The sequence below is a fragment of the Nanorana parkeri genome, unplaced genomic scaffold (assembly GCF_000935625.1).
Source record: "Nanorana parkeri isolate BGI_ZX_2015 unplaced genomic scaffold, ASM93562v1 scaffold584, whole genome shotgun sequence".
In the NCBI taxonomy this organism is placed as follows: Eukaryota; Metazoa; Chordata; class Amphibia; order Anura; family Dicroglossidae; genus Nanorana; species Nanorana parkeri.
In genome coordinates, this window is record NW_017306852.1 from 915,248 (window position 1) to 933,015 (window position 17,768).

Below are 17,768 nucleotides of genomic sequence, written 5' to 3' on the forward strand. Positions count from 1 at the left end.
TCACATATTCATATTAAAGCGTGCCTCAAAGCAAAGAAATTATGCATTACATAATACCACAACTTTAAAGACTTCCAGTGTGTTGAAAATAAAATCCCTTAAAAATGAACAATCCCAATGTAATTGTATAACTCCTAGTGCAGCATTACAAGACAGTTATGTTTAGGAAAGGTATAGGTCAATCTGCAGTCTGTGATTTACAATGTTGCATCCCCTAAGAATGTGACTTGACAGAAAGCAGCTTTGCCTCGTTCTTGTAGTAGAAGGGGGAGACATGGCTATCCATGTAATTAGGCAAAGTGTGATCACATGACAGCCTGGTAGTACGGACTGGTCTATGTGATCTCCTAATGAAGATTTAGCTGTTAATTAGCAGCAAAACGAACAACTCGAAAGAGATTAAAGCATGGTGTGCTTTTATAATGCTGCTTTTGTGTCCAGGCTAGAGAGGCTCTCTTGTTCTAAAGGGTATTGTTGCCCTCCCTTCTCCCTCCTCTTTTGCTTCAACCCACAAAACTCCTGACTCTTGTGTCCTGTTATTTCCATAAAATTACTAGATAGTGTATTTATCTCCATATTATCAGGTACCTCCTGTCACTGGATCTCTTTCTATGCATTGTCTTGATTTTTAGAAATCAAACCATCAGGCCAACTAAATCCTTTTTCTGCTCCAGGTCAGAAACCCTATCCCTGTGCACAATGCGATGCCTACTTTTCTACCAAATCTAATTGTGAACGCCATCTCTTACGCAAACATGGAGTTGCCAACCTCTCCTTGCGAAGAAACGGTCTGGTGGCCCAGTCTAAAGAAAGTGATGCTGGATCACACGATAGCACAGGTAGCGCTTTCAAAAAAGTGCATTTTTTTTTTTTTGATTCATTATCACTGTGACATGGTCTGTACGTGAAAAGACCTGCATGGCTGTTGTATCCATTTCATGCTGTAATATATAGGCCTACCACTTTGTAGGTGCACAATCATTTTATTGTGACACAAACAATAATTAGGATATGCACTATATAAGGGGGAGGAGCATTCAAGATTAGAACACAAATGTCATAGTGTGAATGTGCTTAAAAATCATTGTGCATGCTCGGCAATGCCTTTTATCATTTATTTCAATGTTCCTGAAGTGCTGTATGTCCTTTTTTAAAACAAAAATATTTAGAAAAGCATTGATCTGCCCATTGAAGGGGATCTCTACTTGACATGCATTTGCATACAAAGTGCTTTACTGCATACATTAAATGTGAATGAGCCCTTTCAAACCTGTCTGATGACATTGAGTGAATACCAGCTTAGCCGCTTGCTTTTTTTTAACAACAATAGAAGTGCGTATTTAATTGATCCATATTGCGATCAGCTGTCTGACACACACACACACACACACACACACACACATTCCTTCAATTGATCAGAAGCTCTCAATATAATTCCACTATGGCCAATTGACTTGCCAGGGCCAAAATCCTTCAAAAGCTCATTAAATTGATTGAATGGAGGGTTTGTGGTTTACGATTCTTATTCAATGTAATTATTTTAAGCTGGCCATACTCCGATCTATAGAGCAGATTCCTCCATCAACGCTACAAGCGTGTTGATCGAGGAATCCCCTGTGTTTCTTTTGTATTCTGACAGCGGCTGTTCTGCTCTGTTCATACAAAAATCTTTCAATCGATTCCCTCGATCAGCTGATCAAGGGATGCCGGCCGACAGCGGCACCCACTGTGCAAATTTTGTCTGATTCCTCTAGAACAGTGTATGACCACCTTTTAGTCTCATTGAATGATTGATTGAATGACCATATCAATATGTGTGTAGCCACCTTAGCGGGATCAAGAGTGAATGAGGGGTTTGTATACTAAATAAAGACAACATCTTAGGATAATAAAACGGATCCTACATAGATACAGTGGTGTGAGTAAATATTGTCACTCTCTAGGATAGAAAATGTGTTATTGATAGGATCACCAGGTGAAAATAAATGAAAAAAAGAAACTAATGCAGCCACCACATCTGAGGATTGGTAACCTTCGATATATAGATACACTTTACATACTTGGCAAGCAATAAAGAAGTTAAATAACTGTAAACTAGTCTTTAACTTTTAGAGCAAATTTGTAAAATATGGCCTTCTCTTTCCTTACAGATAGTCAATCTGATGCCGATTCATCAGCTGTAGAAGCTGATGTGCTAGACCTGACATCTGGGGGCAGAGAGAAAGGAGAGCAAACCGAAGTTACAGAAAGCGAGCAGGTGTCCACGAACAAGCAGACTGAAGAGCTAACACTAGAACTGGAGAAAGACAACCAGGATGAACATGAAGAGATAGAGGATGATGCTGTGAGCAACAAAAGCCTAGATCTCAATTTTGCAAGTAAGCTGATGGACTTCAAACTGTCACCCAATGAGCAGGCTACCGGCAACTCTTGTGATATTTGCGGGAAGAGTTTCAAGTTTCCTGCTACCTTAGGCAGGCACATGAAGGCACATTCGTGTGAAAGCAGTAATCAAGAGAAAAGCAGTGAACATGCATGCAAAGATCCATCAACTCCCACCGGTAACCTGACTAATCAGGATCCCTCAATGGATTCTGAAGACCAGGAAGAGGAGCTGCCAGTTGACCTCAAGGTGTCCAAATCTCCTGTGGAATTTGAGCAAGCTGAACATAAAGCAGTTGGTGAAGGCGTCTCAGAAGACAAAGTCGAAAAGTCTTTCGACAAAAGTGATGACGACAAAGACTCCAAGAGTGAGACCAAAGGGACAAAAGCGGACAAAAGAAAGAAGATATGCAACGTTTGTAGCAAGCGTTTCTGGTCCCTCCAGGATCTCACAAGACACATGAGATCACACACAGGTTAGTGATTCCAAGGGTCTCTCTAGGTACAGAAGTTGAATTGGACGGGCACATTATTAGAATAACTGTTCCTTGCATATTTTGCACAACCAGTGAGTAAACAAGTTCTAAGGTGAATGTGATACACTTACACACAAACCATATGACATCATTAACTATCATTACAAATAACTGTTCTTAAAATACACACAAAGCCCCAACATTTTTGGATAGAGGAAGGAATGGGTAGAATCCTTGCTAGGATATTGTTTTGCTGTTTGTGCCCCATTGGGGAAATTCCTCTTTTCTTTCTGTTCTGGAAACACGAAGGGAAGTGAGAAGAAATCTCAGCAAAGAATTCACTTCTTGTACAGCTGTCACCAAACAAAATGTGTCCCCTCACTTTCTGTACTGGAGACATTGGTCACCTGGACAAATGGCCTATCTATCTATCTTGTGTTGAAAAGAAATAAAAACCTGACTGAGCCGGAAGCGGGTGGAGGCGTAGGTGGCCCTGCTCTACAGACATTGATTGAAAAATCAAAGGAGCCAGGTGGAAAAAAGATGGCCGTACAGCAACTGCAACCAGCTGCAGTCACTGGTCATGTTTTCTGACAATACAGCAGCCAGCAGGGAAGATTTCTCTCCTCAGGGCTGGGCTGAATGAGAGAAATCTTTACATATATGGCCAGCTTAACCTTTCCCTACTCTTTCTAAAACAACATTTTCGTCTTTACATTCCCTTTAAGCTTTTAATGTCCAATGTGTCTTTTTATTGGTTTAATGTATTCGCACAATCTTACCTTCTTGTGCCATTGTTTTAAATGTACGTTCTTGTCTTCTAGGTGAACGGCCTTACAAATGTCAGACATGTGAACGCACTTTCACTCTAAAGCACAGTCTGGTACGCCACCAGCGGATCCATCAGAAAGCAAAGGATGTAAAGAGCCAGTGCAGGGACAGTGATAAAGAGGAGAAACAGCATAGGGGTGAGGAGGAAAGTGATACCGAGTCCCTGCAGAGCAGCACACATCATACATCAGAAAATGAATGTGACACACCATCATGTCTTAACAGCCACGCTGTAACCAGAAGCAAAAAAAGTGCTGCTGAGGAATCATCTCAAAAAAACGAAGCTTCTCCCGGGAATAAGAGCCCAAAGCAAGATGCAGGGGGGGGATGTTAGAGACTCAGACAGTCGAAGAAGCTCCGACCATAAAACTGTACAGGGTTCCAACAGGGAGTCTAAAAAGGCTGCAAATAACACGCATGTGATACCAGAGGGGTCCTTGCCTGTTGTGGGGACAAAATGAGCCAGAGATGTGGAGAGATTTGTACCCTTCCGAATTGCTATGACAGAATCATACTTACACTTGATCCACTTTAAGGAGTTTTTGACAGCTATTGGGGATTATGGCAGGCCATACCATGTGCCATAACCTTACAGTAAAATGCAAACTTTACATGGATTTTGAGTGCCTTACTACTTTATTATATTTTGCTACCACACTTTTTCAATATACAGTTTTATATGTCAGAAGTTTAATGAATTCTTCAAAAGAGGACCTTTTCCAGTAAAGCATTATTGTTTGTTTTTTTCTTTTTACCTTTTGAAATCTTGTACCAGTACACCAATCACTGTCTTTCCAGAGGTGGACATTTAAAGTCATGGAGAAAAGCCATTCAGTACTAAAGCCAATAACTGGAAGAAAAATGAAAACGGACGGAGAAGGTTTCATATAAGACCTCTTGCCCGTTCTTGAACCCACTTGGGAGTCTAGGATTTTTGCTAAGTGGACAGTGGCGGAACGACATTCGTCTGAGACGTGCTGGATGAGAATATTTACAAAACCTCTATGGTAGTTTCTACAACCAGGAAAAAAAAAAATACAGATCTATCGCTTTGAACTGTACAACTTGATCTACACACAATGTATCTGAATGGTGTTACTATTTGGTAGTTCTACCTCGGGATAAACACACAGAGGATCAGTGGAAACTTTACCATCCATGGAACTGTCCACCCCTGCCTATGTCTTGATTCTGTTTGCTTGAATTCAACAGCTTACTAGTCTCTGCATTTTGCAGAACCGTTTGGGCAATATTTGCCTTTCAAAGTTTACCGGGTAACTTTTTGAATCCTGGTAATAATAAATATGTATAAATAGAAAATTCTTGTTTTTTTTTTTTTTTCCTTTAGCCTTTGGCAGTTCTCTTGCATTGCAGCATTCTAACCCTGTTCTCGATGAAAAGAGAGGCCGTGCGCATTAGAGTGAATGCAGACTTTGATGTGTCCTGTCATGGAGGTGGAGGAGGGCAGAGGTGGACTGTGAAAACAAGCAAAGAGTTCTGTCTTCCAGCTTCGGATGCCTTAACCATCATGTCATGACCTTCGTGTTACTTGGGCAGGAATGTACTACTGGTGAAAAGGAGAAGCTACATTACAGTTTGTGCTATGGCGCTTGAAGATGAGCCCTGTTAAAAAAGAAAAGAAAAAAAAAGCGCGTGTAAATAAATATAAACTGTGCGTAAGTTGGTTAGGTATGGATGTGGGTGTGCGTGTGTATATGTATATGTTGCATATATGTTTACACACGAGTACAAATGTGTATGGGTTGAATATATATATATAAATATTCATCGCGTACTCTACTGTAACTGTGCAATTTGCCCTCTGCAGTTTGTTGCAATCTCCAGAAAGTTGAACATGTTAAATATTGACAATTACATTACTAAAGTCCTTATGCTTCCCTCTAGATCTCTTATGATTCTATAGCAGTTTTTTTTTTTTTGCAAACCATAAGGACAAACAAATAAATAGGTCCTGTACAGCCCATCAAAACAAAAGGCTGCTATTACCCCTAGAAGACAAACCATTCATATTTCAACTTGGGTTATGTATACAAGACATTTTTCTATGTAGTGACGCTTTTTGCTGTGTGATGACTGCAAATTAATCGGGCGTTTTTGTGAACTGCGGTCAGCAGTTGAATCGGTCAGTCCATGCAGACCCCATTATATCTAATAGGCTGCAGATCATACAACAGCCAGTAGGGGTCACTGTAAAACAAGCATGTTGTATTGTAAGCGCATAGAAAAATGCAATGTGTATATATACCTTACATCCTAAACATTTCAGCTTTAATGTCTCCTGAGTCCAATTTTTTATTGGCTTTTATATGATACAGGTAAACTAGTAGAAAGATTTCACAGCCGGCTTCTGTGGTGAGTAGTTTGTGCTTGGAGGGAAGCATATTTTAATTTTTCCGACCGCTGCGCCAGTCTTTTCTGAACTTCAGTCAGAATCTAAGCAAACTTGAGAGGGATCATTCAGTATAACACTGTCACTGTTATCTGTGCAATGCCTGACAATCATCTGAATGAACAGAGCAGCAGCTATGGCACAAAATCCAACTATGTGTAAATGAATATATTTCACTAGGAGATGAGCAGTACAAATATGTTGACACAAATGACTAGTTCTGACAGATAAAAAATCTGAACCAGTGGTTCACCGAATATTTTTATTTTTACCAGTTCTTATTGATCAAAATGAATTAAGTAGATCTACGCCTTTTTGAATTTTAGTCTTTTTTTATTTTATATTGTATCTCTCCAGAATATTTTGTATATCTCCAACTTGTCAGAAGAGTGGGACATTGTTAGCAATAATCAAAATGGATTGAAAGCTTTATTTAAATATATTTGTACCCTGATAGATAAGGTCTGTTTTTTTTTTTTTCTTTTAACAGAAAACAATTATCCTTCCGTGTATTATGAGTTGTTCCCAGACTGTTGTGTCACTTTGGTATATTAAACTGTGAAGTATACACCATGATTTAACTCTGGGTGAAATGTAGATTTAGCTTGCATGTTCGGCTTATTTTGTGTCTTTTACCCCTTTTCTCTCGTCTTCCTCTTCTCAGGGCTTTGCAATTTTGAATTTTTCTCTATTGTTATTTTATTTTTATTTTTGTCGTATCTGAGTTTAAAAATAAATTGATAAATATATTTAATAGTTAGGTAATGGAATCACTACAATAAGCACTTGACTGTGAATGCAATAAAGGCCCAGTCACATAGATGGCTATCTTTTTATATAGCTTGGGCTACACAACAGTCGTAATTCCAGCTTCACAATGATTCTTGTTTTTTTCCTTGTTAGCACGAACAACATTTACTGTTGGTGAATACAACCCATTGTTTAAACCGAAAACTACAATAAAATGTAGATATTCATATTTTTCTAAAGGGAAATTAAACTGCTGCTATGCATTATATACAAGACTGGTCTATGCCACATGAACAGAGAATCACTTTTGTTTTGGTACTTGTATTCCTTCCTTTTATTCAGCTGTACAGTACTTCCGAAATCAAAATAAAAAGCTGTTCTGTATCAAACAATCTAAGCAATAAAATGGTATATTTAAAAATGAAAAAATGACGGCTGATGTCGCTTTGTGTACAGTTCTGCTTCCATTTTCTCACACACAGTACACATAGGGCAGAGGTGTCAAACTCAAATACACAGTGGGCCAACATTTAAAAATGCTCCAAGTCGAGGGCCGCCGCTGGTTCACACAGTATAATACCGTGGTCTATACAGTATATCACACAGTATAATACCGTGGTCTATACAGTATATCACACAGTATAATACCGTGGTCTATACAACATACTACACAGTATAATACAGCGACATATACAGTATAATACAGCGGCCTGATACATAATTACAATAAAACATTTTTTATTTACTTTCCCTTAAAGAAGTAGCCTAAATATTTAAATAATAAAAGTCAAAAACAGACATTAAATAGTACAGAGCATTTACAACAAAATAATGTACTTACGAAAAAGTTTTTCCATCTGGTGCCCGCTTCTGTGGATTCTTCCCCTGCTTTCTCTCCTCATTGCGCAGGGGAGATATCAGTGGGGGATCAGGAAAATCATCAATTAGAGATGTTTTAAAAAATAGTTTTATGTCTATTTAAATTACAGTTAAAAAAAAAAGTATGTTGGGGGGATGCTCACAGGGGACAGTGTGGAGTCCATACTGTCCCCATTGAGCATCCCCCCCACATCATTTTTACTATAATTTAAATAATAGAGATCAAACTATTAGATGACATACTAGTGTGGAGGCAGGAGGTACACAGGTGTCACAGATATTACTATCAGTATATCTCTCCACCTCTTCTCCATGACTTCTACAGTACAGAAGAAGTGATGGAGAAGAAGGGGAGAGATATACTGACTGACAGTGTCACAGCACAGTACCTGCAGGCTGCAGCTCTCCCGGCTCTCTGTCGTCTGGGTTGGATCCTGATTCCCGCCAAGGAGCACCTCGCGTCATCTGGACTGGACCTCGGGACCCCCCTCAGTCAATTCACGGCCACACCCCCCTTGTCGCGCTGTGTCCCTGCCAGGCTGCCTGCTGGGTAATGCAGTCCTCTGGCCGGCGGCAGCTCTCCGGCTCCTCAATCCCATGAAGATCGCCGCGGACAGCGTGAGAGAGCTGCCGGCGGGCGGGGCCAGATCTAATGATAATGAATTATCATCAGGGGGGCCAGAGATAATTCCGTCGCGGGCCAGTTGTGGCTCGCGGGCCTTTAGTTTGACACGTATGTCATAGAGTATTGGAGTCACAGAGGAAACGTAGCATAACATGCAAACTGAGAAATTCACCTCACAAATGTGAGATGAAGGGGTAGGCAGCCTCAGCACTCTGCTGTTGGGAAACTACTAATCCTGTCATGCTTTTGTCTCTGGGAGGCATGCCTATGGCTGTCAGTCTTGCAATGTCTCTTGGTGCTTGTAGTTCCACAACAGCTGGCATGCCGAGGTTACCTACCCTTGTAAAGTCTTTCCCTTGGGTAGACCGTGTGTGACTTTATCAGCATCTCTAACTTCATATGTATCCCAGTGTGATATGAAGCCACGATGGGTGAAAACAATCCACTTTTAGGAGCCCAGTGTAAAAACAGAAATAAAAATATAGTTAGGAGAAGTAAGGCCAAACCTTTTTTTGGTTTTATTTCTCTTTTGGGTCACAAGAACATATTTACTAATGTACTCCTGTGACCCAAAGTCAGCCTATAGTAGGCCACTGCCCACTACACTGTGCAGAGCTGCAGCCGAGAAGAATCCCAACCATATTATCTGGATCCATCCGGCCTGATTGACAACTGGCTCTGCCTCTAAAGAGCCAGCTGTGCCCGCCACGCCCCTTCTGTACCTCCAAGGAGTGCTAGTAAAACAGAAAGAGGAGGGGGAATCCCTGTGTGGAGCTATGAATGACCATCCCTGTTCTTTGCAGGGAGTAGTCTGTGAGCTGATTGATCAGCGTTTTTTTCGCTTAGGTCTTGGTATAGAGGCGGTGTGTGACAGCTGCAATTTATACAAACATGTATGGAGGTCTAAGCGGCTCTGACAGTTAAAAGAGAACTATGGGGTAAGTGTGACCCAAAGGGTTCCGCAATAAACTGAGAGCACTGCAGCCAGAACGGATCCCGACAATACTATCTTGATCCACTCAGCTGCGTGAGTGGCAGCGGGCTATGCCTATCTAGAGGCAGAGCCAGCTATGCTCACCCCCTCCCCTGTTCATCCCTCCACTCAGCACTGGAGGATTGGAGAGGGGAGGGGGGAATACCTGCCGGGAGCCGTGACTGATAGTCACCACTCACTGCAGGGAGACGATCAGGAAGTGAGTGAGCGACGGTATGTGCTTGCTCACTTCTCGATCAATCGAGCCGACCTGTGCCAGCTTCTTTGTCACACTCTAACTATGAGGATGAGTGGAAGTCACCTTTAGGCCCAGTTCACATTGAGCGATTTATCGCGCGGTAATTCCCGCTATATCGCGGCTATTTACCGCGCGATATCGCTCTCCAATGCATCTCAATGGGGCTCTGTCTGTAGCTGTCGCGGGTCGTGCGTTGCTACAGCAGGACCCTTTTTGGAGCGGATTTTGCCGCGATTCCATTGTTTGCAATGCAAGCATTTGCGCAATATCGCGCAAAATGCAAATCGCGCAACAAACGCGCGATTTGCGCAGTGTGAATGGGGCCTAAAACACTCACATTTCAAATGTTTATAGTGTATCTAAAATACAGTATGATCTGCCCAGATTCCCAAGGTAATCTAAATCCGTGTGACAGCTGCAGTGTCCCACTTTGGCTTTAAGCATTGGGAAGAGTGTATTTTACCTTCCCAATACTTCTCCTTTAGTCATGCATTCAAATGTTAACGCAAGATGCAATGCATGTTTACACACTGCGCAGATGTAAATAGGGCCTTATTGTGTTCTGAAATACTGCAACAGTATTTCAACTGTCCAAATTCCATCTTCATTTTATCTTCCTACAATCCCTTATGCAGCAGAAATTAAACTTCTAGTAGGAGGTTATGCGGTTTGAACAACTCGAGCTCTATTGAATTGCTCAGTGCCGTCAGTGTAAAAGGCAGTAGGAGGAAGACGAGGGGAGCAGAGAGAAGGACCATGGCAGTGTGATAATGATCATTTATAGTGCAAAGAGCAGGCAGTTAGGTGACCTCACTTCCTTTCTGGGACCACACATAAGGTGAAAGGAATCTTCTCAATGGGTATGTAGACAGTAATAATAACCTGGCAGAGGTTCTAACTAACAATTACATTCAAGACAGATTTGGTTTGTTAGAGCAGCACGGTCTACCAGTATTTTATGTAGTGTGAAGCTTCATAATGCAACATAAATTAAATGGATTTTTTAGGAAGGACCCTTCACTTCATAGGTGTTGGAACAACTCATGTTGATCATAAGTAGAGATTTACCAAAGCTAAAGGTCTTGTGCCATCCTGTGTCAGCCACATCATTCAGACTACATTGGTGGGGGTAGAAGGGTTGACAGCTTCCCAGGCCCTATGCAGGCCACAGCACATAGATCCTTGCTCATGTGAGTATTTGATTTTGATTTTTTTATAGTGCACCTGTCAGGAATAGGGAAAAGTCGAGGTGTTGCTCAAAGCAGCTAGGGTAATTATTCTGTTGGATTACAAGTTTTTAAAGATGGTTATCATAAGCCAGGGGTAGACAACCTTGGCACTCCAATGAAAACAAAGCAAAAGGAGGTCCTCCATTGGGTAACATTGATTTATTGTAGATAAAAGAAACCGCTGAAAAGGCACTCACAATCCAGCCTGTATAAACGACCATGAAGCGATACAATCTCAGGAAAATATCAAGATGAATGTACGAAAATGTGGTAAGGGAAAAACCAGTGCTGGTACTAAGCCGAAGCCGTCTACACGCTACCCCTCCTTTAGTTAACGCGTTTCTGAGAACAAGCTTCTTTCATCAGAACCTTGGCACTCCAGCTGGTGGACCTGCAAATCTCATGAGTCACTGCAAGACCCCGACAGCCACATGCATGACTCCCAGAGACAGCTGCATGATAGGATTTGGATTTTCACCACAGCTGGAGTGCAGAGGTTGCCTACCCTGTTATAAGACACGGCATCCATCTTTTTTTTCTCTTTCTCAATGTTGTAATGAAGTGAAGAACCTATGAAATAAAGGGCTGGCAATGAATCTACTGCAGGCGATATGTAGAGATGGCGACATTAGCTAGAGCAGTCGTTAGGGAAAGATGTACAATGGAGGGGTGCACAGATTACTTAGAGCAGTGGATTGCACTGCACCAGGTTATTGTTTAATATTATGTTATGTTGCTTGATCAGGATGGAACTGAAACTGTCTTGTTCCTTTTGAAAATGGAATAGAGTGATGTAGCACCATGTCTCCTGACTCTCCCCAGATTCCAGGCACAGCGATCACATGACAAAGCCGTGTACTAAATACAGCGCTCTGTCTGCCTGCCTCCCTTTCCTGTTTCTCTGACAGATGGCAAAGGGAAACCAACCCATCTACTGTATGGAATTTCTCCACAGAGTGTGGAACATTGTAAAGTGCCAGGCCAATTTTTCTGTTTTACACACATACTCAGATCATTTATTTTCTGAAAGTAGAGGCCTAAAGAATAAACCGATGGTAGCCATGTTCATTTGGACCTGTCTGATGTGCATTAGGTGCAGTTTCCTGCCTAGGTGCTTACTCAAGCAAGTGTAGGAAAAATATTAGGGAAGACCGACATGGAAAGGGACCTGTAGGTGCTCATAGATCACAGATTTGGCAATAGCATGCAATGCCAAGCAGCGGGCAGCAAAGCAAACAGGATACTATCCTGCATTAAAAGAGGGATTGTAGCAAGGGATAAGAGAATAATACTTCCACTGGTTCAGCCTCATCTTGAGTATGCGGTGCAATTTTGGTTGCAAACTCTCAGGAAGGAGGTCCTCGAGCTTGAGAGAGTTTAAAGAAGGGCGACAAAAATGGATAGAAGGCCTGAGCTATGAAGACCGCCTCCAACAATTAAACCTATTCTCCTTAGAAAAGAGGCGATTACGAGGAAACCTTATTGCAGTCTTCAAAATCATCAATGGAGACCATAATATTGGAAACAAGTTGTTTCCACCAGGAACAGTATAGAAAACAGGCGGATGCAACAGAGAGGGGGGTTCAATCTCAGAACGCGCAAGGGGTTTTTACTGTGCGAGTAGTAAAAATATGGAATTCCCTTCCACATGCTGATAGCGTAGATAAGTTCTAGATACTTTAGGATGAGTTTCTTCAGTCACTAAATATACAAGGATATGGGAAGTGTTAAATACACATAAATACATACATGCACCCATACAGAAGGTTGAACTGAATGGACCTTGGTCTTTATTCAATCTCACCTTTTTAGACTCGCTCCTGTTGGCTTATTTTTTGTTTCTTTCTTTATTTTTTCTGTGCTGTCCATTCCATTTTTTTTTTTACGTGGTTACTGTAATTAACAGGTTTTGGGATGAATAATGTAAAAAGTGGCTGTAATGGCAGTGATTTCTAGCAGTCGCATATAAAATATTCAGTATCCAACCACTCCTGTAGAATGCCTCCAGTCTCTTATCTTTTGTAGCATGTCTATAGTCTCTTACTATCTCCTGTAGAATATCTGGAATTTCTTACCATCTCCTGTAACATGCTCACAGACATTTACCATCTACTGTAGCATGCCCAGTTTCTTATCTCCTGTAGAATGCCTGCAGCGTACAGTCTCTTACCATCTGCTCAGGCCCAGATTACCCACAAGGCAACCTAGACAGGTGCCTAGGACCCAGGGGGTACCCAGGGGTCCGGCACACATAAAAAAAGCATGCTGATAGCATTAGCCGGCTTTTCTATGTTTAGCAGAAGTGGTTTGCTTTGCCATATAACTGCCTAATAACTTGTTTTTGTTTCCAGCCTCAGCACTCAGAGGGCTCATAGGAGTGCTGCCCCTGCCAGCAAACATCAGGATAAAGAGCAGGAGTCGGAAGGAGATTGGAGAACTGCTGTTCCAATCTCCTCTGCTAAAACTGATCCTGGAAGTGCTCAGCTCTGAGATGGGGTGACAGCTGCTGCATTTGAACGATAACACACTGCATGTAACCCTTGCGTCCAGGAGTGATTGATTCCTCACAATTACATGCGGTATGCCGTCGTTCAAATGCAGCCGCTGTCATCTGATCATTAATTTGAACGGGTGACAGCTGCCGCTTATAAACAGCAGATTAGGGATTCCTGCTGCAGGAAATAGCAAGTTCCAGAATCCCTAATAGCTCCTAAAATATAGGTGTGAATGGGGCCTAAATGCTCCAGAGGCTTGACAGCTACTGTGTAGAATGACACTTGCCGATAGCCCACAAGTGTCATTGACCAAATACAATGTAACAATTGTTAATTGATATTCAAGAAGCCACAGGAGAGGTGCAGAAAGCATAGATCTTCTCAGGCACAGATTCCTCCTCAGCAGGAACAGTAAGCAGCGCAGTGACTAGTTGTGTAACTTCAGCCTTACAGTTGCTATGGGCCCTGAGGTTGGAAGGGAGGCCCAAATATGAATGCATGTTGATGAAGGTGCCTCCACACAGAGACACGGTGCAGAACAAGGTATGGTAATTAGTAATGGGGAGAAGATCAGCAACAGGGAGCCTACAGGCAATTCTGGTGACCACTTTCTTGACCTCTGCTTGTCTTTTTGGGCACTGCCTCCATAGTTAAGGACCTCTTTAAAGAGCGATAGGGATAAAGAGGTTCTGCTACTAAAGTTGTTAATCTGCAAATATAATTTTGTACAGTAATATTTTAGATACTGTGATGTCACTGTGATTTGCCATTTTGTTAGAGACAATCTCATAATATTGAGATCCCCAAAAAGTTCATAATACAAATCTGTTCAATAGTAGACATCTCTAGGACCCATGTATTAAATCCCGCTTTGTCACATTTTACTCAATAACTGCTCCCCCAGGTTCTCTTACACTTAAAGTGATAATGGTAATACATGGTAATACAGAAATACTTTATATGGTGAATACATTTTCACCAATATACTGCAGTTTTGTGTTAGAACACCAGGTGGTGCTATAATACTTGTTCTGGCAAACAGCAGTGACGTAGATTAGCTTGTAGTATTTGTGACTAACTACTAATAGCTATGCCATGACCGAGATAAATAAGAGTCTTCACAGACAATAAACCGCATTCTTTCCTGATCATTTATTTGGGGTCTGTGAAAGATAACTATTTAAAAAGCTGTGAAGACAAGGCCATACAGGACAAAAGCAACAATTCCACTACACATCAGGTATCGTTGCGTGCGCCTGAGTGAGATAAATAATTCTCAGGTCAATATTCATGGCCAACTCTAAACTCATGACTGGGCTTTAATAAAAAATGTATATATATATACACACACACACACATAAACACACACAGTATCTCACAGAAGTGAGTACACCCCTCACATTTTTGTAAATATTTTATTATATCATTTCATGTGACGACACAGAAGAAATGACACTTTGCTACAATGTAAAGTAGTGAGTGTACAGCTTGTATATCAGTGTACATTTGCTGTCCCCTCAAAATAACTCAACACACAGCCATTAATGTCTAAACCGCTGGCAACAAAAGTGAGTACACCCCTAAGTGAAAATGTCCAAATTGGGCCCAAAGTGTCAATATTTTGTGTGGCCACCATTATTTTCCAGCACTGCCTTAACCCTCTTGGGCATGGAGTTCACCAGAGCTTCACAGGTTGCCACTGGAGTCTTCTTCCACTCCTCCATGATGACATCACAGAGCTGGTGCGTGTTAGAGACCTTGCGCTCCTCCACCTTACATTTGAGGATGTCCCACAGATGCTCAATAGGGTTTAGGTCTGGAGACATGCTTGGCCAGTCCATCACCTTTACCCTCAGCTTCTTTAGCAAGGCAGTGGTGGTCTTGGGGGTGTGTTTTGGGTCGTTATCATGTTGGAATACTGCCCTGCGGCCCAGTCTCCGAAGGGAGGGGATCATGCTCTGCTTCAGTATGTCACTGTACATGTTGGCATTCATGGTTCCCTCAATGAACTGTAGCTCCCCAATGCCGGCAGCACTCATGCAGCCCCAGACCATGACACTCCCACCACCATGCTTGACTGTAGGCAAGACACACTTGTCTTTGTACTCCTCACCTGGTTGCCGCCACACACGCTTGGCACCATCTGAACCAAATAAGTTTATCTTGGTCTCATCAGACCACAGGACATGCTTCCAGTAATCCATGTCCTTAATCTGCTTGTCTTCAGCAAACTGTTTGCGGGCTTTCTTGTGCATCATCTTTAGAAGAGGCTCCCTTCTTGGAGGACAGACATACATACCAATTTGATGCAGTGTGCGTTGTATGGTCTAAGCACTGACAGGCTGACCCCCCACCCCTTCTACCTCTGCAGCAATGCAGGCAGCACTCATACGTCTATTTCCCAAAGACAACCTCTGGATTTGACGCTGAGCACGTGCACTAAACTTCTTTGGTCGACCATGGCAAGGCCTGTTCTGATACAAGCTGTACACTCACTACTTTACATTGTAGCAAAGTGTAATTTCTTCTGTGTTGTCACATGAAATAATATATTAAGGTATTGACAAAAATGTGAGGGGTGTACTCACTTCTGTGAGATACTGTATATATAATTTAAAAAAAAAAAGTATTCTTTGTCCACATTTGGTCTGTTATTTTTAATAAAAGTTTGGTTATTTTATTATATTAGTTGGAGTTTTACAATTCAGATGTTAAATCCATGAAACTAATTAAAATGACTAATATAATACATACAATTAATTACATTTTATATATATAAAAAAATTCTGCTGTGGGTTCTGGTGCCTTTCATTTCAATGGCATTCCAAACATGCCTCCCGCTCGCAGTTCGATCACCTGGTACCGCAATGCTGTGCATTCTAGTGCAATTGCAAACAAAAACGTGCATGCCGTTTTAGTCTGAGGTAAACTTTAGGTTAACACTCAAGTTGTGTAGTTTATGTTAAATAAAAGATGGTATTTCATTTTAATTTTATCCAATCGAAAAAAAACTAAAATTAGCCAACTAATAGATGATGAAAATAATGGTTAGTTGCAGCCCTAGGCTGGATTCAGTCTATTGCAGTGCTACTTTAGAATTGGAGACAGAGGAATTTATGAATGAAGTGGAACTCTAGTGAATAATCTGTCTTAAGTACTCCTTTTTTGACACTGCCTTGACTACAAAGCTTGTCGCATCATACCCAAAAAGACTCGAGGCTGTAATTGCTGCCAAAGGTGCTCCAACAAAGTACTGAGTAAAGGGTCTGAATACTTTGGTACATGTGATATTTTAGTTTTTTCTTCTTAATAAATTCACATTTCTAAAATGCTGTTTTCACTTTATCTTTATGGAGTACTGAGTGTAGATTGGAGAGAGAAAAAAACAACTGTATCAGGCTGCAACCTAACAAAGTGAAAAGTGAAGGGGGTCTGTATACTTTCTGAATGCACTTTAGATCTGATTACCATTTTCTCCCCTTTTCTCATATTAAGCTGCTACTACTACTACCACCACCACGAACCTGAAATAGTTAAAGCTCAGGTCCAGTTTTTGTAGCTTGCCTGTTTGTTTTTCTCAATGCTGTCTGTTTCCTGAGAAAGGACATCTCTCTTCCTGTTCTGTCTGACATCCATCAACAGGATAGGAAATGAGAAGCAATGAGGACATTTAAGCAGGTTTTGCAAGTTGACAAGCCATATTCTGTATGTTTTTACCAGACTTAGGTGAACGTTTAATAAACTGTGAAAGAGTGTGATAAGCAGTGAGAAGGCTTTTCTCACCTTAGCAAAGTGAAAAGTCTAGAAAATGCTGTTTAATAACCCGTGATAAGTCAGGTAGAAACTGAAATATCTCACCTCTTCTCATCCTGGTGATAAGTACACAGAAAGTAATGGGAATGTACCTGTTTAATAAAGGGAGAAAAGTAGAGAACAGCTTTATCACTGGATAAGTATTGTGCAAAGTACCCTTGATTTAGCACCCTGTCAGACCTGGTGATAAAGGCCTTTTTCTCGAGAAGCACTGAGCAAAGATACAGGAATGTGTCATAAACCTACGGTAGTTCCTTTAGGAAGAGTTAAAATAAAGCACAGATGCTCCTCTTCTGCTGGATTTCTGACATTTTGGGACATTTATGCCAGTAGCAATGGTTGGCTGCCCAGGTAGGCTGAATGCTGATTGAAGCCTGTGACAAGGCTTCATTCACACTAAGCGATTTGCAAATCGCGCGTTTGTCGGGCAATTTGCATTCTGCGCGATATCGCGCGTTTGTCGTGCGATATAGCGCAAATGCTTGCATTGAGCAAGCTGGAATCGCGCCAAAATCCGCTCCAAAAAGGGTCCTGCTGTAGCGACGCACGACCCGCGACAGCAGGACCCTTTGCCCCATTGCCATGCATTGGAGAGCGATATCGCGCGGTAAATAGCCGCGATATCGCGGGAATTAGCGTGCGATAA

At 41.6% G+C, this 17,768-nt stretch overlaps 1 protein-coding gene and 1 long non-coding RNA gene across 3 annotated transcripts in view; both read left to right on the top strand.

The window, feature by feature from the left end:
- The window catches only part of RREB1 (ras responsive element binding protein 1), an 82,594-nt gene extending 78,560 nt beyond the window's left edge, over positions 1–4,034 (top strand). Inside the window, exons 11-13 of one of the 2 annotated variants that reach the window (XM_018562562.1) lie at positions 675–839; positions 2,151–2,858; positions 3,683–4,034. In XM_018562562.1, the coding sequence (XP_018418064.1) occupies positions 675–839; positions 2,151–2,858; positions 3,683–4,023 (1,214 nt within the window). In that variant the 3' untranslated portion in view covers positions 4,024–4,034. The remainder of the gene's footprint in view (positions 1–674; positions 840–2,150; positions 2,859–3,682) is intronic. The other variant, XM_018562563.1, reaches the window with a different exon arrangement.
- Positions 4,035–5,639: 1,605 nt separating this feature from the next.
- The window catches only part of LOC108791927, a 13,853-nt gene continuing 1,724 nt past the window's right edge, over positions 5,640–17,768 (top strand). Inside the window, exons 1-2 of the long non-coding RNA XR_001941531.1 lie at positions 5,640–5,759; positions 7,192–7,193. This is a non-coding gene — a long non-coding RNA (uncharacterized LOC108791927). The remainder of the gene's footprint in view (positions 5,760–7,191; positions 7,194–17,768) is intronic.